The 22,295-nt window shown below is 45.8% G+C and overlaps 1 protein-coding gene across 1 annotated transcript in view; it reads right to left on the bottom strand.

Moving 5' to 3' along the window:
• gbe1a (glucan (1,4-alpha-), branching enzyme 1a) overlaps positions 1-22,295 on the bottom strand; it is a 174,717-nt gene that overhangs the window by 34,615 nt on the left and 117,807 nt on the right. The window contains exons 11-13 of the mRNA XM_042311035.1: positions 6,332-6,442; positions 5,302-5,444; positions 5,023-5,054 (exon numbers count right to left, since the gene is read on the bottom strand). Coding sequence (XP_042166969.1) covers positions 5,023-5,054; positions 5,302-5,444; positions 6,332-6,442 — 286 coding nt within the window. The remainder of the gene's footprint in view (positions 1-5,022; positions 5,055-5,301; positions 5,445-6,331; positions 6,443-22,295) is intronic.

The following is a 22,295-nucleotide window of genomic DNA, read 5'->3' as shown; positions in this document are numbered from 1 at the left end:
CACCACAGGACAGGAAGACCCAGAGTTACCTGTCTCTCATGAGGACCACCACAGGACAGGAAGACCCAGAGTTACCTGTCTCTCATGAGGACCACCACAGGACAGGAAGACCCAGAGTTATCTGTCTCTCATGAGGACCACCACAGGACAGGAAGACCCAGAGTTACCTGTCTCTCATGAGGACCACCACAGGAAAGGAAGACCTAGAGTTACCTGTCTCTCATGAGGACCACCACAGGACAGGAAGACCCAGAGTTACCTGTCTCTCATGAGGACCACCACAGGACAGGAAGACCCAGAGTTAACTGTCTCTCATGAGGACCACCACAGGACAGGAAGACCCAGAGTTACCTGTCTCTCATGAGGACCACCACAGGACAGAAAGACCCAGAGTTATCTGTCTCTCATGAGGACCACCACAGGACAGGAAGACCCAGAGTTATCTGTCTCTCATGAGGACCACCACAGGACAGGAAGACCCAGAGTTACCTGTCTCTCATGAGGACCACCACAGGACAGGAAGACCCAGAGTTACCTGTCTCTCATGAGGACCACCACAGGACAGGAAGACCCAGAGTTACCTGTCTCTCATGAGGACCACCACAGGACAGGAAGACCCAGAGTTATCTGTCTCTCATGAGGACCACCACAGGACAGGAAGACCCAGAGTTACCTGTCTCTCATGAGGACCACCACAGGAAAGGAAGACCCAGAGTTACCTGTCTCTCATGAGGACCACCACAGGACAGGAAGACCCAGAGTTACCTGTCTCTCATGAGGACCACCACAGGACAGGAAGACCCAGAGTTACCTGTCTCTCATGAGGACCATCACAGGACAGGAAGACCCAGAGTTATCTGTCTCTCATGAGGACCACCACAGGACAGGAAGACCCAGAGTTACCTGTCTCTCATGAGGACCACCACAGGAAAGGAAGACCTAGAGTTACCTGTCTCTCATGAGGACCACCACAGGACAGGAAGACCCAGAGTTACCTGTCTCTCATGAGGACCACCACAGGACAGGAAGACCCAGAGTTACCTGTCTCTCATGAGGACCACCACAGGAAAGGAAGACCCAGAGTTACCTGTCTCTCATGAGGACCACCACAGGACAGGAAGACCCAGAGTTACCTGTCTCTCATGAGGACCACCACAGGAAAGGAAGACCCAGAGTTACCTGTCTCTCATGAGGACCACCACAGGAAAGGAAGACCCAGAGTTACCTGTCTCTCATGAGGACCACCACAGGAAAGGAAGACCCAGAGTTACCTCTGCTGCAGAGGATACGTTCATTAGAGAGTTACCTGTCTCTCATGAGGACCACCACAGGAAAGGAAGACCCAGAGTTACCTCTGCTGCAGAGGATAAGTTCATTAGAGATACCTGTCTCTCATGAGGACCACCACAGGAAAGGAAGACCCAGAGTTACCTGTCTCTCATGAGGACCACCACAGGACAGGAAGACCCAGAGTTACCTCTGCTGCAGAGGATAAGTTCATTACAGTTACCAGCCTCAGATTGCAGCCCAAATAAATGTTTCACAGACACATCTCAACATCAACTGTTCAGAGGAGACTGTGTGAATCAGGCCTTCATGGTTGAAGTGCTGCAGAGAAACCACTACTAAAGAACACCAATAAGAAGAAGAGACTTGCTTGGGCCAAGAAACACGAGCAATGGATATTAGACTGGTGGAAATCTGTCCTTTGGTCTGGAGTCCAAATTTGAGATTTTTGGTTCCAACCGCCGTGTCTTTGTGAGCCGAGGTGTGGGTGAACGGATGATCTCCGCATGTGTGGTTCCCACCGTGAAGCATGGAGGAGGAGGAGATGTGATTGATTTAGAATTCAAGGCACACTTAACCAGCATGGCTACCACAGCATTCTGCAGCAATACGCCATCCCATCTGTTTTGGGGTTAGTGGGACTATCATTTGTTTTTTCAAGAGGACAATGACACAACACACCTCCAGGCTGTGTAAAGGGCTATTTGACCAAGAAGGAGAGTGATGGAGTGCTGCATCAGATGACCTGACCTCCACAATCACCCGACCTCAACCCAATTGAGATGGTTTGGGATGAGTTGGACCGCAGAGTGAAGGAAAAGCAGCCAACAAGTGCTCAGCATATGTGGGAACTCCTTCAAGACTGTTGGAAAAGCATTCCAGGTGAGGCTGGTTAAGAGAATGCTAAGAGTGTGCAAAGCTGTCATTAAAGGCTACTTTGAAGAATGTTAAATATATTTAGATTTGTTTAACACTTTCTTGGTTACTACATGATTCCATATGTGTTATTTCATAGTGTTGATGTCTTCACTATTATTCTACAATGTAGAAAATAGTAGAAATAAAGAAAAACCCTTGAATGAGAAGGTATCCAAACTTTTGACTGGTCCTGTATATATTATTAAACACCACATGTAAAGTGTTGGTCCCATGTTTCATGAGCTGAAATAAATGATCCCAGAAATGTTCCATAAAGCAGAAAAGGCAGGATTGAATTGAGATTTTTGCCATTGATGTGATGTTTGGCGAAGACTAATCAGTCAGTCCTGTACATGCCTGGCTGAGAGGCAGTGTGGGTGGAAGGAGCTCGCCTGGCAACCACAGCGAGGAGAAGAAAAAAAAACTCTGGAAATTAATTTGCAAGACACATACATTTTCATAATATTTTTCATACTAGATCATTTCATGTTCTCCTCTCATTTTAATTCAAGTACTTTTGAATGACCAACTTGAGAAAATATCAGATTTTCAATGTATTCCAGTATTCTAATTTCAGAGTGACAAATTCAAGCAATTTTAAGCTCCTTGTGAAAACCCTGTTAAATAGACAGTTGTATTGTATGTTGTAGTCTGGAGGACAGAGAGAGTTTAAATAGACAGTTGTATTGTATGTTGTAGTCTGGAGGACAGACAGAGTTTAAATAGACAGTTGTATTGTATGTTGTAGTCTGGAGGACAGACAGAGTTTAAATAGACAGTTGTATTGTATGTTGTAGTCTGGAGGACAGAGAGAGTTTAAATAGACAGTTGTATTGTATGTTGTAGTCTGGAGGAAGACAGAGTTTAAATAGACAGTTGTATTGTATGTTGTAGTCTGGAGGACAGACAGAGTTTAAATAGACAGTTGTATTGTATGTTGTAGTCTGGAGGACAGACAGAGTTTAAATAGACAGTTGTATTGTATGTTGTAGTCTGGAGGACAGACAGAGTTTAAATAGACAGTTGTATTGTATGTTGTAGTCTGGAGGACAGAGAGAGTTTAAATAGACAGTTGTATTGTATGTTGTAGTCTGGAGGACAGACAGAGTTTAAATAGACAGTTGTATTGTATGTTGTAGTCTGGAGGACAGAGAGAGTTTAAATAGACAGTTGTATTGTATGTTGTAGTCTGGAGGACAGACAGAGTTTAAATAGACAGTTGTATTGTATGTTGTAGTCTGGAGGACAGACAGAGTTTAAATAGACAGTTGTATTGTATGTTGTAGTCTGGAGGACAGACAGAGTTTAAATAGACAGTTGTATTGTATGTTGTAGTCTGGAGGACAGAGAGAGTTTAAATAGACAGTTGTATTGTATGTTGTAGTCTGGAGGACAGACAGAGAGAAAAGTTGTGGGGTGAAGTTAATATTAATATTGTCTGACCTCAGTGAACTCTCCTCTCCTCTAATTGTATATGATTTACCAACAAAACCGTTTTCCATTTCATTGCAGAACTAACTCTTTCCTGGTCTCCGTTCTTCGCTCTCTCCTCCCCCATCTCTCCTGTGTGTGAGTGGGATGATATTGATCTTAGGGAGATGGTGGAAAACGACAGAGTACCGCTTTGGAAAACGACAGAGTACCGCACCAGGAAACAACATACCACTTTTTCAGTTGATTGCACCAGCACATCATTTGGTCTCACCTGACCTGTCTCTCATAATGGGGCGACAGGGTAGCCTAGTGGTTAGAGCGTTGGACTAGTAATTGGAAGGTTGCAAGTTCAAATCCCTGAGCTGACAAGGTACAAATCTGTTGTTCTGCCCCTGAACAGGAAGTTAACCCACTGTTCCTAGGCCATCATTGAAAATAAGAATTTGTTCTTAACTGACTTGCCTAGTTAAATAAAGGAAAAATTTTAAAATAAATAATGTGCCTTCATTGCATACATTCCATGCTAATAATGATTAGTCATCTTTTAAATTAGCATGCCCAGGGCTGGACATTCAGATAAATTCGCCAGTTCCAACTGAAAGCTACTGGCCCAAATGAATAGAAGAATACTGGCCTGGGAAAGCGGATATTGTGTGCATCATTTAAACGTTATCTGTAATTTGTGGGCTGACCAAGCAGCCTCCCCCCAACTCACCCATGAAGTTGAGGTAGCCCTCTCCCCCCAACTCACCCATGAAGTTGAGGTAGCCCTCTCCCCCAACTCACCCATGAAGTTGAGGTAGCCCTCTCCCCCCAACTCACCCATGAAGTTGAGGTAGCCCTCTCCCCCAACTCACCCATGAAGTTGAGGTAGCCCTCTCCCCCAACTCACCCATGAAGTTGAGGTAGCCCTCTCCCCCAACTCACCCATGAAGTTGAGGTAGCCCTCTCCCCCAACTCACCCATGAAGTTGAGGTAGCCCTCTCCCCCCAACTCACCCATGAAGTTGAGGTAGCCCTCTCCCCCAACTCACCCATGAAGTTGAGGTAGCCCTCTCCCCCAACTCACCCATGAAGTTGAGGTAGCCCTCTCCCCCAACTCACCCATGAAGTTGAGGTAGCCCTCTCCCCCAACTCACCCATGAAGTTGAGGTAGCCCTCTCCCCCCCAACTCACCCATGAAGTTGAGGTAGCCCTCTCCCCCCCAACTCACCCATGAAGTTGAGGTAGCCCTCTCCCCCAACTCACCCATGAAGTTGAGGTAGCCCTCTCCCCCAACTCACCCATGAAGTTGAGGTAGCCCCCCCCCAACTCACCCATGAAGTTGAGGTAGCCCTCTCCCCCCAACTCACCCATGAAGTTGAGGTAGCCCCCCCCAACTCACCCATGAAGTTGAGGTAGCCCTCTCCCCCCCAACTCACCCATGAAGTTGAGGTAGCCCCCCCCCAACTCACCCATGAAGTTGAGGTAGCCCTCTCCCCAACTCACCCATGAAGTTGAGGTAGCCCTCTCCCCAACTCACCCATGAAGTTGAGGTAGCCCTCTCCCCAACTCACCCTTATGAAGCTGGATGCCCTCTCCCCAACTCACCCATGAACTCATGTTGGTGTACATCTCTTTATCCAACTCACCCATGAAGGCCAGGGACCCTATCCCCCAGAGCCTGTGCAACATGAGGAGACGAATCATCTTATGTAGCTGGATGCCTCGGTCGATGACGGGAGTCATGGGGATCAGGGAACTCATGTTGGTGTACATCTCTTTATCCATCAGCCAGAAGGCCAGGGACTTATCACCTACCAGAGCCTGGCAACATAGAGAGATACTTTACTATCCCCTACCAGAGCCTGGCAACATGGACAGAGAGAGAGTCCCCCTATCGCTGGGGTCTAGTCCCTCTATCGCCGGGGTCCCCCTAACGCCGGAGTCCCCCTATCGCCGGAGTCTAGCCCCTCTATCGCCGGGGTCCCCCTAACGCCGGAGTCCCCCTATCGCCGGGGTCTAGCCCCTCTTTCGCCGGGGTCCCCTATCGGTCCCCCTGTCGCCGGGGTCTATCCCCCCTGTCGCCGGGGTCTATTCCCCTGTCGCCGGGGTCTATTCCCCCTGTCGCCGGGGTCTATTCCCCTGTCGCCGGGGTCTATTCCCCCTGTCGCCGGGATCTATTCCCCCTGTCGCCGGGGTCTATTCCCCCTATCGCCGGGGTCTATTCCCCCTATCGCCGGGGTCTATTCCCCCTGTCGCCGGGGTCTATTCCCCTATCGCCCTATCGGGGGTCTATTCCCCCTATCGCCGGGGTCAATTCCCCCTATCGCCGGGGTCTATTCCCCCTATCGCCGGGGTCAATTCCCCCTATCGCCGGGGTCTATTCCCCCTATCGCCGGGGTCTATTCCCCCTATCGCCGGGGTATAAATAATAGTCATAACATTTAATTTGTATAGCACTTGTCATTAAAATAAAATAACATTTTCTTTGGCGGGACCAGAGGAGTCTGTTTCTGACTCTTAACATGATGACACTGTTGGAATGAGGAACGTTTATTCAAATGGTGCCAACTGACGCAACGGAATGGATTTTTTGTCAGTTGAATTGAATAACATTTGTTTTTACTTCCTGCTTTGCTCCTGTGATTACACTCTCGATAGTTATCACGGTGACCGTCAGCCCTATTGATTATATCACTGGCCAATAGTACCTGGTCGTGGCTCTCAGCATAGCCGATGCTTCCTTCACCCTTCCTCCTATTGGTCAGCGTGTAGATGATATTCCCCATGTCCCATTCCTCATCCTTTAACTCCTTCAGTATCTACAGAGGGGGGAGGAGAGAGAGAGGAGAGAGGGAGAGGGGGAGGAGAGAGAGGGAGGAGAGAGAGAGAGAGAGAGGGAGGAGAGAGAGAGAGAGGGGAGGAGAGAGAGAGGAGGAGAGAGAGAGAGAGGGAGGAGAGAGAGAGAGAGGGAGGAGAGAGAGAGAGAGGGAGGAGAGGGAGAGAGAGGGAGGAGAGGGAGAGAGAGAGGGAGGGAGGGAGGAGAGAGAGGAGAGAGAGAGAGAGGAGAGAGAGAGAGAGGGAGGAGAGAGAGAGAGAGGGAGGAGAGAGAGAGAGAGAGGTAGAGGAGAGGGGAAGAGAGAGAGAGGGGAAGAGAGAGAGGGAGAGGGGTAGAGACAGAGGGGAGGAGAGAGGGGAGAGAGAGAGAGGGGGTAGGAGAGAGGGGGAGGAGAGAGAGAGGGAGGAGAGAGAGAGAGGGAGGAGAGAGAGAGGGAGGAGAGAGAGAGGGAGAGAGGTAGAGGAGAGGGGAAGAGAGGTAGAGGGAGAGGGGGAAGAGAGAGGGAGAGACAGAGGGGAGGAGAGGGGAGAGACAGAGGGAGGAGAGAGGGAGAGAGAGGGGGAGGAGAGAGAGGGGGAGGAGAGAGAGAGGGAGGAGTGAGAGGGGGAGGAGAGAGAGAGGGAGAGAGAGGGGGAGGAGAGAGAGAGGAGAGAGAGGGGGAGAGAGAGAGGGGAGGAGTGAGAGGGGAGGAGAGAGAGGGAGGAGGAGGAGAGGGGGAGGAGAGAGAGGGAAGAGAGAGGGAGGGAGAGGGGAAGAGAGAGGGAGAGGGGGAGGAGAGGGGAGAGACAGAGGGGAGGAGAGAGGGAGAGAGAGGGGGGAGGAGAGAGAGGGGGGAGGAGAGAGAGAGGGAGGAGGAGAGGGGGAGGAGAGAGAGAGGAGGAGAGGGGGAGGAGGAGAGAGAGAGGAGGAGAGGGGGAGGAGAGAGAGAGGAGGAGAGGGGGAGGAGAGAGAGAGGGAGGAGTGAGAGGGGGAGGAGAGAGAGGGGAAGAGAGAGGGAGGAGAGAGAGAGAGGTAGAGACAGGGGAGGAGAGAGGGGGAGAGAGAGAGGTAGAGACAGAGGGGGAGAGAGAGGGGAGGAGAGAGAGAGAGAGAGGTAGAGACAGAGGGGAGGAGAGGGGGAGAGAGAAGGGAGAGGGGGAGGAGAGAGAGGGGGAGAGAGAGGGGGAGGAGAGAGAGGTAGAGGGGGAGGAGAGAGAGAGAGGGAGAGGGGGAGGAGAGAGAGGGGGGAGGAGAGAGAGAGGGAGATGGGGAGGAGAGAGGACGACAAAGGGGGTTGAGGGAGGGAGAGAGGGGAACAGTGAGAAATGAGATTTGAAATAGGAGAGAATGAGAGGGAGGGGAGAGAGGGAGAGAGAGAGGAGGGGGAGAGAGAGAGAGGGAGGGGAGAGAGAGAAAGACAGAGAGAGAGGGGAGGGGAGCGAGAGGGAGGGAGGGGAGAGAGAGAGAAAGACAGAGAGAGAGGGAGGGAGGGGAGCGAGAGAGAGAAAGACAGAGAGAGAGGGAGGGGAGCGAGAGAGAGAAAGACAGAGAGAGAGGGAGGCGAGCGAGTTTATATAATTTATACATTCGGGGAGACAGCCGAGTGGATTCTGGAGAGAGACTATATCCTGACTCTTCTTCTTCATGTCTCAGCATTTTAAACGACATTATCTTCACATATATCTTAGACGCTTTACACTGACAGCCAATCATCAGCTAGGCCTGTTGCCTTCAGCGCAAATTGCAGCCTTTAACAATGGGCATAGGGCTACGCATATCTGAAACAGCCCACAGCTATATTTTTAATGAGAAGCTAATGATTCGCTGTGGATAAGTCTCTCTGGTGATTTTTAAAATATATTTCTGTACAGAAGCAGAGTAAATATATCATTTTTTGGCAAATTGACTTCAAATGCCTATTGGATACACTGCCTATTCAAAAAAAATTGGTCACAGGTTTGTGCACAAAATAATTCCAGCATCCGACCAGTGCACCTGCCAACTTTCCTTCAATTAAGCATGCCTGAAACTCTCTCATCGGAAAAAAGCATCCGAGTGAGCGAAACAGCGCCCCCTCTGTCTTACTATACACAGCCCATCAAGTTTGGACACATCTACTCATTCAAGGGTTTTTCTTTATTTTTACTATTTTCTACATTGTAGAATAATAGTGAAGACATCAACACTATGAAATAACACATATGGAATCATGTAGTAAACAAAAAAGTGTTAACACAAATCTAAATATATTTTATATTTGAGATTCTTCAAATAGCCACCCTTTGCCTTGATGACAGCTTTGCACACTCTTGGCATTCTCTCAACCAGCTTCATGAGGTAGTCACCTGGAATGCATTTCAATTAACAGTTAACTTTGTTAAATGTTAATTTGTTTAATTTATTTCCTTCTTAATGTGTTTGAGCCAATCAGTTGTGTTGAGACAAGGTAGGGGTGGTATACAGAAGATAGCCCTAATTGGTAAAAGAACAAGTCCATAAATTGTGCCAAGAACAGCTCAAATAGGAAAAGAGAAACGACAGTTCATTGCTTTAAGAAGACATGAAGGTCAGTCAATAAGGAACATTTCAAGAACTTTGAAAGTTTCTTCAAGTGTAGTCGAAAAAGCCATCAAGCGTTATGATGAAACTGTCTCTCATGAGGACCGCCACAGGAAAGGAAGACCCAGAGTTACCTCTGGTGCAGAGGATAAGTTCATTAGAGATACCTGGCTCTCATGAGGACCGTCACAGGAAAGGAAGACCCAGAGTTACCTCTGCTGCAGAGGACAAGTTCATTAGAGATACCTGGCTCTCATGAGGACCACCACAGGAAAGGAAGACGCAGAGTTACCTCTGCTGTAGAGAATAAGTTCATTAGCTAACTGTCTCTCATGAGGACCACCACAGGAAAGGAAGTCCCAGAGTTACCTCTGCTGCAGGGGATAAGTTCATTAGAGTTAACTGTCTCTCATGAGGACCACCACAGGAAAGGAAGACCCAGAGTTACCTCTGCTGCAGGGGATAAGTTCATTAGAGTTAACTGTCTCTCATGAGGACCACCACAGGAAAGGAAGTCCCAGAGTTACCTCTGCTGCAGAGGATAAGTTCATTAGAGTTACCAGCCTCAGATTGCAGCCCAAATAAATGCTTCACAGAGTTCAAGTAACAAACGCATCAACATCAACTGTTCAGAGGAGACTGTGTGAATCAGGCCGTCATGGTCGATTTGCTGCAGGAATCGACTACTAAAGGACACCAATAAGAAGAGACTTGCTTGGGCAAAGAAACACGGGCAATGGACATTAGACTGGTGGAAATCTGTCCTTTGGTCAGATAAGACCACATTTGAGATGTTTGGTTCTTTGTGAGATGCACCGTGTCTCAGAGTAGGTTAATGGATGATCTCCGCATGTGTGGTTCCCACTGTGAAGCATGGAGGAGGAGGTGTGATGGTGTGGGGGTGCTTTGCTGGTGACACTGTCTGTGATTTATTTAGAATTCAAGGCACACTTAACCAGTATGGCTACCACAGCATTCTGCAGCAATACTCCATCCCATCTGGTTTGGGGTTAGTGGGACTATCATTTGTTTTTCAACAGAACAATGACCCAACACACCTTCAGGCTGGGTAAGGGCTATTTGACCAAGAAGAAGAGTGATGGAGTACTGCATCAGTTGACCTGGCCTCCACAATCCCCTGACCACAACCAAATTGAGATGGTTTGTGATGAGTTGGACGGCAGAGTGAAGGAAAAGCAGCTGACAAGTGCTCAGCACATGTGGGAACTCCTTCAATTTCGTAGGAATAGCATTCCAGGTGATGCTGGTTGAGAGAATGCCAAGCGTGTGCAAAGCTGTCATCAAGGCAAAGGGTGGCTACTTTGAAAAATCTAAAATACATTTTGATTTGTTCAACACTTTTTTGGTTACTACATGATTTCATGTGTTATTTCATAGTTTTGATGTCTTCATTATTATTGTACAATGTAGAAAATAGTAAAAATAAAGAAAAACCCTTGAATGAGTAGGTGTTCTAAAGCTTTTGACTGGTACTGTGTGCATGTGTGCCTGTAGTTCCTTTTCCAAACAGTAGAAGGCAGCATAATGCCAGACAAAAAGGAGGGAGGAAAGAGATGGAGGAGGGAGATGAGGGGGGCTTAAGGAAAAAAATGAAACTTCCTTCCTCCCTCTCCCTTGCTTGAGGTAATCACTAGTGTGTGTGATAAGATCAGTAATACACCAACCCACACGAGGCCACTAAAGGAGGAGCCATCAACAGCAACTTCCCTCTCCATCATCCTACCCTAGACATGTAGGGGGGTAGACTAGACTAGGGAGGGTCTATATGGCATCTATATGGGACCATCTGTATGGGACCATCTGTAGAGCATCTATATGGAACCATCTGTATGGGACCATCTATATGGGACCATCTATATGGGACCATCTATATGGGACCATCTATATGGGGACCATCTGTAGAGCATCTATATGGGACCATCTGTAGACCATCTATATGGGACCATCTGTAGACCATCTATATGGGACCATCTGTATGGGACCATCTATATGGGACCATCTGTAGAGCATCTATATGGGACCATCTGTAGACCATCTATATGGGACCATCTAGAGCATCTATATGGGACCATCTGTAGACCATCTATATGGGACCATCTGTAGACCATCTATATGGGACCATCTGTAGACCATCTATATGGGACCATCTGTAGACCATCTATATGGGACCATCTGTAGACCATCTATATGGGACCATCTGCAGACCATCTATATGGGACCATCTGTAGACCATCTATATGGGACCATCTATATGGGACAGACCACCTATATGGGACCATCTGTAGACCATCTATATGGGACCATCTGTAGAGCATCTATATGGGGCCATCTGTAGAGCATCTATATGGGACCATCTGTAGAGTATCTATATGGGACCATCTGTAGAGGGACATCTATATGGGACCATCTGTAGACCATCTATATGGGACCATCTGTAGACCATCTATATGGGACCATCTGTAGACCATCTATATGGGACCATCTGTAGGCCATCTATATGGGACCATCTAGATGGGAAATTCTATATGGGACCATCTGTAGACCATCTATATGGGACCATCTGTGGACCATCTATATGGGACCATGTATATGGGACCATCTATATGGTACCATCTGTAGACCATCTATATGGGACCATCTGTAGACCATCTATATGGGACCATCTATATCTGACCATTGGTAGAGCATCTATATGGGACCATCTATATGGGATCATCTGTGGACCATCTATATGGGACCATCTGTAGACCATCTATATGGGACCATCTGTAGACCATCTATATGGGACCATCTATAGAGCATCTATATGGGACCATCTATATGGGACCATCTATAGAGCATCTATATGTGACCATCTGTAGACCATCTATATGGACCATCTGTAGACCATCTATATGGGACCACCTGTAGAGCATCTATATGGGATCATCTATAGAGCATCTATATGGGACCATCTGTAGAGCATCTATATGGGACCATCTGTAGACCATCTATATGGGGCCATCTGTAGACCATCTATATGGGACCATCTGTCTGTAGACCATCTATATGGGACAATCTATATGGGACCATCTGTAGACCATCTAAATGGGACCATCTGTAGACCATCTATATGGGACCATCTGTAGAACATCTATATGGGACCATCTGTAGACCATCTATATGGGACCATCTATATGTAACCATATGTAGACCATCTATATGGGACCATCTATATCGGACCATCTGTATGGGACCATCTATATGGGACCATCTGTAGAGCATCTATATGGGACCATCTGTTGAGCATCTATATGGGACCATCTGTAGAGCATCTATATGGGACCATCTGTAGACCATCTATATGGGACCATCTATATGGGACCATCTGAAGACCATCTATTTGGTACCATCTGTAGAGCATCTATATGGGACCATCTATAGAGCATCTATATGGGACCATCTGTAGACCATCTATATGGGACCATCTATATGGGACCATCTGTATGGGACCATCTGTATGGGACCATCTGTAGAGCATCTATATGGGACATCTATAGAGCATCTATATGGGACCATCTGTAGAGCATCTATATGGGACCATCTATATGGGACAATCTATATGGGACCATCTATATGGGACCATCTATATGGGACAATCTATATGGGACCATCTATATGGGACCATCTATATGGGACCATCTGTAGAGCATCTATATGGGACCATCTGTAGACCATCTATATGGGACCATCTGTAGACCATCTATATGGGACCATCTATATGGGACCATCTGAAGACCATCTATTTGGTACCATCTGTAGGCCATCTATATGGGACCATCTATAGAGCATCTATATGGGACCATCTGTAGAGCATCTAAATGGGACCATCTATATGGGACCATCTATATGGAACCATATGTAGACCATCTATATGGGACCATCTATATCGGACCATCTGTATGGGACCATCTATATGGGACCATCTGTAGAGCATCTATATGGGACCATCTGTAGAGCATCTATATGGGACCATCTGTAGACCATCTATATGGGACCATCTATATGGGACCATCTGAAGACCATCTATTTGGTACCATCTGTAGAGCATCTATATGGGACCATCTGTAGACCATCTATATGGGACCATCTATATGGGACCATCTGAAGACCATCTATTTGGTACCATCTGTAGGCCATCTATATGGGACCATCTATAGAGCATCTATATGGGACCATCTGTAGAGCATCTAAATGGGACCATCTATATGGGACCATCTATATGGGACCATCTGTATCTATATGGGACCATCTATATGGGACCATCTATATATGGGACCATCTATATGGGACCATCTATATGGGACCATCTGTATGGCCATCTATATGGGACCATCTGTAGAGCATCTATATGGGACCATCTATATGGGACCATCTATATGGGACCATCTATATGGGACAATCTATATGGGACAATCTATATGGGACCATCTATATGGGACCATCTATATGGGACAATCTATATGGGACAATCTATATGGGACCATCTGTAGACCATCTAAATGGGACCATCTGTGGACCATCTATATGGGACCATCTATATGGGACCATCTGTAGAACATCTATATGGGACCATCTGTAGACCATCTATATGGAACCAAATGTAGACCATCTATATGGGACCATCTGTAGAGCATCTATATGGGAACATCTATATGGGACCATCTGTAGAGCATCTATATGGGACCATCTATATGGGACCATCTTTATGGGACCATCTGTAGAGCATCTATATGGGACCATCTATATGAGACCATCTATATGGGACCATCTATATGGGACCATCTATATGGGACCATCTATATGAGACCATCTATATGGGACCATCTGTAGACCATCCGTATGAGACCATCTGTATGGGACCATCTGAAGACCATCTGAGACCATCTATGGGGGACCATCTGTAGACCATCTATATGGGACCATCTATATGGGACCATCTGTAGAGCATCTATATGGGACCATCTGTAGACCATCTATATGGGACCATCTATATGGGACCATCTGAAGACCATCTATATGGGACCATCTATATGGACCTATCTGTAGACCATCTATATGGGACCATCTATATGGGACCATCTGTAGAGCATCTATATGGGACCATCTCTATATGGGACCATCTATATGGGACCATCTGTAGAGCATCTATATGGGACCATCTATATGGGACCATCTATATGGGACCATCTATATGGGACCATCTATATGGGACCATCTGTAGACCATCTATATGGGACCATCTGTAGACCACCATCTATATGGGACCATCTATATGGGACCATCTGTAGACCATCTATATGGGACCATCTATATCTATAACCATCTATAGACCATCTATATGGGACCATCTGTAGACCATCTATATGGGACCATCTGTAGAGCATCTATATGGGACCATCTGTAGAGCATCTATATGGGACCATCTGTAGAGCATCTATATGGGTAGACCATCTATATGGGACCATCTGTAGACCATCTATATGGGACCATCTATGGGACCATCTATATGGGACCATCTATATGGGACCATCTATATGGGACCATCTGTAGACCATCTATATGGGACCATCTGTAGAACATCTATATGGGACCATCTGTAGACCATCTATATGGGACCATCTATATGGGACCATCTGTAGACCATCTATATGGGACCATCTATATGGGACCATCTGTATGGGACCATCTATATGGGACCATCTGTAGACCATCTATATGGGACCATCTGTAGAGCATCTATATGGGACCATCTGTAGAGCATCTATATGGGACCATCTGTAGACCATCTATATGGGACCATCTATATGGGACCATCTATATCTATATGGGACCATCTGTAGACCATCTATATGGGACCATCTATAGGGACCATCTATATGGGACCATCTGTAGACCATCTATATGGGACCATCTATATGGGACCATCTGTATGGGACCATCTGTATGGGACCACCTGTAGAGCATCTATATGGGACCATCTATAGAGCATCTATATGGGACCATCTGTAGACCATCTATATGGGACCATCTATATGGGACCATCTATATGAACCATATGTAGACCATCTATATGGGACCATCTATATGGGACCATCTGTATGGGACCATCTATATGGGACCATCTGTAGAGCATCTATATGGGACCATCTGTAGAGCATCTATATGGGACCATCTGTATGACCATCTATATGGGACCATCTATATGGGACCATCTGTAGACCATCTATATGGGACCATCTGTAGACCATCTATATGGGACCATCTATAGAGACATCTATATGGGACCATCTGTAGACCATCTATATGGGACCATCTATATGGGACCATCTATATGGGACCATCTGTAGGGACCATCTATATGGGACCATCTATATGGGACCATCTGTATGGGACCATCTATATGGGACCATCTATATGGGACCATCTATATGGGACCATCTGTAGAGCATCTATATGGGACCATCTGTAGACCATCTATATGGGACCATCTATATGGGACCATCTGTAGAAGACATCTATATGGGACCATCTGTAGAGCATCTATATGGGACCATCTTAGACCATCTATATGGGACCATCTATATGGGACCATCTGAAGATCCATCTATATGGGACCATCTGTAGACCATCTATATGGGACCATCTGTAGAGCCATCTATATGGGACCATCTGTAGAGCATCTATATGGGACCATCTATAGACCATCTATATGGGACCATCTGTATGGACCATCTATATGGGACCATCTATATGGGACCATCTGTATGGGACCATCTATATGGGACCATCTGTAGAGGACATCTATATGGGACCATCTATCTATATGGGACCATCTGTAGACCATCTAAATGGGACCATCTATATGGGACCATCTATAGAGCATCTATATGGGACCATCTATATGGGACCATCTATATGGGACCATCTATATGGGACCATCTATATGGGACAATCTATATGGGACAATCTATATGGGACAATCTATATGGGACAATCTATATGGGACAATCTATATGGGACAATCTATATGGGACAATCTATATGGGACCATCTGTAGACCATCTAAATGGGACCATCTGTGGACCATCTATATGGAACCATCTGTAGACCATCTATATGGGACCATCTGTAGACCATCTATATGGGACCTATATGGGACCATCTGTAGAGCATCTATATGGGACCATCTATATGGGACCATCTATATGGGACCATCTGTAGAGCATCTATATGGGACCATCTATAGAGACCATCTATATGGGACCATCTATATGGGACCATCTATATGGGACCATCTATATGGGACCATCTATATGGGACCATCTGTATCCATATGGACCATCTGTATGGGACCATCTGAAGACCATCTATATGGGACCATCTGTAGGACCATCTATATGGGACCATCTATATGGGACCATCTGTAGAGCATCTATATGGGACCATCTGTCTGTAGACCATCTATATGGGACCATCTATATGGGACCATCTGAAGACCATCTATATGGGACCATCTATAGACCATCTATATGGGACCATCTATATGGGACCATCTATATGGGATCTATATGGGACATCTATAGAGCATCTATATGGGACCATCTGTAGAGCATCTATATGGGACCATCTATATGGGACCATCTATATGGGACATCTATATGGGACAATCTATATGGGACCATCTGTAGACCATCTAAATGGGACCATCTGGGACCATCTATATGGGACCATCTATATGGGACCATCTGACCATATGTATCTATAGACCATCTATATGGGACCATCTATATGGAACCATCTATGGACCATCTATATGGGGACCATCTGTAGAGCATCTATATGGGACCATCTGTAGACCATCTATATGGGACCATCTATATGGGACCATCTGTAGAGACCATCTATATGGGACCATCTATATGGGACCATCTATATGGGACCATCTGGACCATCTATATGGGACCATCTATATGAGACCATCTATATGAGACCATCTATATGAGACCATCTATATGGGACCATCTATATGGGACCATCTGTAGACCATCTATATGGGACCATCTGTATGGGACCATCTGTATGGGACCATCTGTATGGGACCATCTGCATGGGACCATCTGCATGGGACCATCTGCATGGGACCATCTGTATGGGACCATCTGCATGGTACATCTATCTGTATGGGACCATCTGTAGAGCATCTATATGGGACCATCTATAGACCATCTATATGGGACCATCTGTAGAGCATCTATATGGGACCATCTATATGGGACCATCTGTAGACCATCTATATGGGACCATCTGTAGATCTATATGGGACCATCTATACCATGTAGGACCATCTATATGGGACCATCTGTAGACCATCTATATGGGACCATCTGTAGACCATCTATATGGGACCATCTATATGGGACCATCTATATGGGACCATCTGTATATATATGGGACCATCTATATGGAACCATCTGTAGACCATCTATATCGGACCATCTGTAGAGCATCTATATGGGACCATCTGTAGAGCATCTATATGGGACCATCTATATGGGACCATCTGTAGACCATCTATATGGGACCATCTTTATGGGACCATCTTTAGACCATCTATATGGGACCATCTATAGAGCATCTATATGGGACCATCTATATGGGACCATCTATATGGGACCATCTATATGGGACCATCTATATGGGACCATCTGTAGACCACCCATATGAGGCCATCTGTATGGGACCATCTGTATGGGACCATCTGCATGGGGCAATCTGTATGGGGCAATCTGCATGGTACAATCTGTATGGGACCATCTGTAGAGCATCTATATGGACCATCTGTAGACCATCTAAATGGGACCATCTGTATGGGACCACCTGTAGAGCATCTATATGGGATCATCTATAGAGCATCTATATGGGACCATCTGTAGAGCATCTATATGGGACCATCTATAGAGCATCTATATGGGACCATCTGTAGAGCATCTATATGGGATCATCTATAGAGCATCTATATGGGACCATCTGTAGAGCATCTATATGGGACCATCTATATGGGACCATGTAGACCATCTATATGGGACCATCTGTAGAGCATCTATATGGGACATCTATATGGGACCATCTGTATGAGGACCATCTATATGGGACCATCTATATGGGACCATCTGTAGAGCATCTATATGGGACCATCTATATGGGACCATCTTTATAGGGACCATCTATATGGGACCATCTGTAGAGCATCTATATGGGACCATCTATATGAGACCATCTATATGGGACCATCTATATGGGACCATCTATATGGACCATCTATATGGACCATCTATATGGGACCATCTATATGGGACATCATCTGTATGGGACCATCTGTATGGGACCATCTGCATGGGACTGTGTAGGGCATCTGTATGGGACCATCTGTAGAGCATCTATATGGGACCATCTGTATGGGACCATCTATATGGGACCATCTATATGGGACCATCTATATGGGACCATCTATATGGGACCATCTGTATATGAGGACATCTATATGGGACCATCTGTAGAGCATCTATATGGGACCATCTGTAGAGCATCTATATGGGACCTCTGTAGACCATCTATATGGGACCATCTGTAGACCATCTATATGGGACCATCTATATGGGACCATCTATATGGGACCATCTGTAGAGCATCTATATGGGACCATCTGTAGACCATCTATATGGGACCATCTGTAGAGCATCTATATGGGACCATCTGTAGACCATCTATATGGGACCATCTGTAGACCATCTATATGGGACCATCTGTATGAGACCATCTATATGGGACCATCTGTAGACCATCTATATGGGACCATCTGTAGACCATCTATATGGGACCATCTGTAGACCATCTATATGGGACCATCTGTAGACCATCTATATGGGACCATCTGTAGACCATCTATATGGGACCATCTGTAGACCATCTATATGGGACCATCTATATGGGACCATCTGTAGACATCTATATGGGACCATCTGTAGGGACCATCTATATGGGACCATCTGTAGAGCATCTATATGGGACCATCTGTAGAGCATCTATATGGGATCTGTAGAGCATCTATATGGGACCATCTGTCTCTATATGGGACCATCTGTAGACCATCTATATGGGACCATCTGTAGACCATCTATATGGGACCATCTGTAGACCATCTATATGGGACCATCTAGATGGGATTCTATATGGGACCATCTGTAGACCATCTATATGGGACCATCTGTAGACCATCTATATGGGACCATCTATAGACCATCTATATGGTACCATCTGTAGACCATCTATATGGGACCATCTGTAGACCATCTATATGGGACCATCTATATGGACCATCTGTAGACCATCTATATGGGACCATCTATATGGGACCATCTGTAGACCATCTATATGGGACCATCTGTAGACCATCTATATGGGACCATCTGTAGACCATCTATATGGGACCATCTATAGAGCATCTATATGGGACCATCTATATGGGACCATCTATAGAGCATCTATATGTGACCATCTGTAGACCATCTATATGGACCATCTGTAGACCATCTATATGGGACCACCTGTAGAGCATCTATATGGGATCATCTATAGAGCATCTATATGGGACCATCTGTAGAGCCATCTATATGGACCATCTGAGACCATCTATATGGGACCATCTGTAGACCATCTATATGGGACCATCTGTAGACCATCTATATGGGACCATCTATATGGGACCATCTATATGGGACCATCTGTAGACCATCTATATGGGACCATCTGTAGACCATCTGTATGGGACCATCTGTATGGGACCATATGTAGACCATCTATATCGGACCATCTGTAGAGCATCTATATGGGACCATCTATATGAGACCATCTATATGGGACCATCTATATGGGACCATCTATATGAGACCACCTGTAGAGCATCTATATGGGACCATCTGTAGACCATCTATGTGGGACCATCTGTAGACCATCTATATGGGACCATCTGTAGACCATCTATATGGGACCATCTATATGGGACCATCTATAGACCATCTATATGGACCATCTGTAGACCATCTATATGGGACCATCTATAGAGCATCTATATGGGACCATCTGTAGACCATCTATATGGGACCATCTATATGGGACCATCTGTATGGGACCATCTGTATGGGACCATCTGTAGAGCATCTATATGGGACCATCTGTAGAGCATCTATATGGGACCATCTGTAGAGCATCTATATGGGACCATCTATATGGGACCATCTATATGGACCATCTGTATGGGACCATCTATATGGGACCATCTATATGGGACCATCTGTAGACCATCTATATGGGACCATCTATATGGGACCATCTGTATCTATATGGGACCATCTGTAGAGCATCTATATGGGACCATCTGTAGACCATCTATATGGGACCATCTATACCATCTATATGGGACCATCTGAAGACCATCTATATGGGACCATCTATATGGGACCATCTATATGGGACCATCTATATGGGACCATCTGTAGAGCATCTATATGGGACCATCTATATGGGACCATCTATATGGGACCATCTGTAGACCATCTATATGGGACCATCTATATCTATACCATCTATATGGGACCATCTGGACCATCTATGGGACCATCTATATGGGACCATCTGTAGAGCATCTATATGGGACCATCTGTAGAGCATCTATATGGGACCATCTGTAGACCATCTATATGGGACCATCTATATGGGACCATCTGTAGACCATCTATATGGGACCATCTGTAGACATCTATATGGGACCATCTGTAGACCATCTATATGGGACCATCTATATGGGACCATCTGTAGACCATCTATATGGGACCATCTGTATCTATATGGGACATCTATATGGGACCATCTATAGGGACCATCTATATGGGACCATCTGTATGGGACTATATGGGACCATCTATATGGGACCATCTATATGGGACCATCTATATGGGACCATCTATATGGGACCATCTGTATGGGACCATCTATATGGGACCATCTGTAGAGGATCTATATGGGACCATCTATATGGGACCATCTGTAGACCATCTATATGGGACCATCTGTATATGAGCATCTATATGGGACCATCTGTAGAGCATCTATATGGGACCATCTATAGGGACCATCTATATGGGACCATCTATATGGGACCATCTATATGGGACCATCTATATGGGACCATCTGTAGACCATCTATGGGACCATCTGTGGGACCATCTATATGGGACCATCTATATGGGACCATCTGTAGAACATCTATATGGGACCATCTGTAGACCATCTATATGGACCATCTGTAGACCATCTATATGGGACCATCTGTAGAGCATCTATATGGGACCATCTATATGGGACCATCTGTAGACCATCTATATGGGACCATCTATATGGGACCATCTATATGGGACCATCTGTAGACATCTATATGGGACCATCTATCTGAGACCATCTATATGGGACCATCTATATGGGACCATCTATATGGGACCATCTATATGGGACCATCTATATGGGACCATCTGTAGACCATCTATATGGGACCATCTGTATGGGACCATCTGGGACCATCTATATGGGACCATCTGTATGGGACCATCTATCTCTATATCTATATGGACCATCTGTAGAGCATCTATATGGGACCATCTGTAGACCATCTATATGGGACCATCTATATGCGACCATCTGAAGACCATCTATATGGTACCATCTGTAGACCATCTATATGGGACCATCTATATGGGACCATCTGTAGAGCATCTATATGGGATCATCTATAGAGCATCTATATGGGACCATCTGTAGAGCATCTATATGGGACCATCTATATGGGACCATCTATATGGGACAATCTATATGGGACAATCTATATGGGACCATCTGTAGACCATCTAAATGGGACCATCTGTGGACCATCTATATGGGACCATGTATATGGGACCATCTGTAGAACATCTATATGGGACCATCTATATGGAACCAAATGTAGACCATCTATATCGGACCATCTGTAGAGCATCTATATGGGACCCTCTGTAGAGCATCTATATGGGAACATCTATATGGGACCATCTGTAGAGCATCTATATGGGACCATCTGTAGACCATCTATATGGGACCATCTGTAGACCATCTATATGGGACCATCTGTAGACCATCTATATGGGACC

This window comes from Oncorhynchus tshawytscha, linkage group LG33 (genome assembly GCF_018296145.1).
Source record: "Oncorhynchus tshawytscha isolate Ot180627B linkage group LG33, Otsh_v2.0, whole genome shotgun sequence".
NCBI lineage: Eukaryota > Metazoa > Chordata > Actinopteri > Salmoniformes > Salmonidae > Oncorhynchus > Oncorhynchus tshawytscha.
Note: the sequence above shows the minus strand (reverse complement) of the source record. Positions and strands in the feature narration are given on the sequence as shown.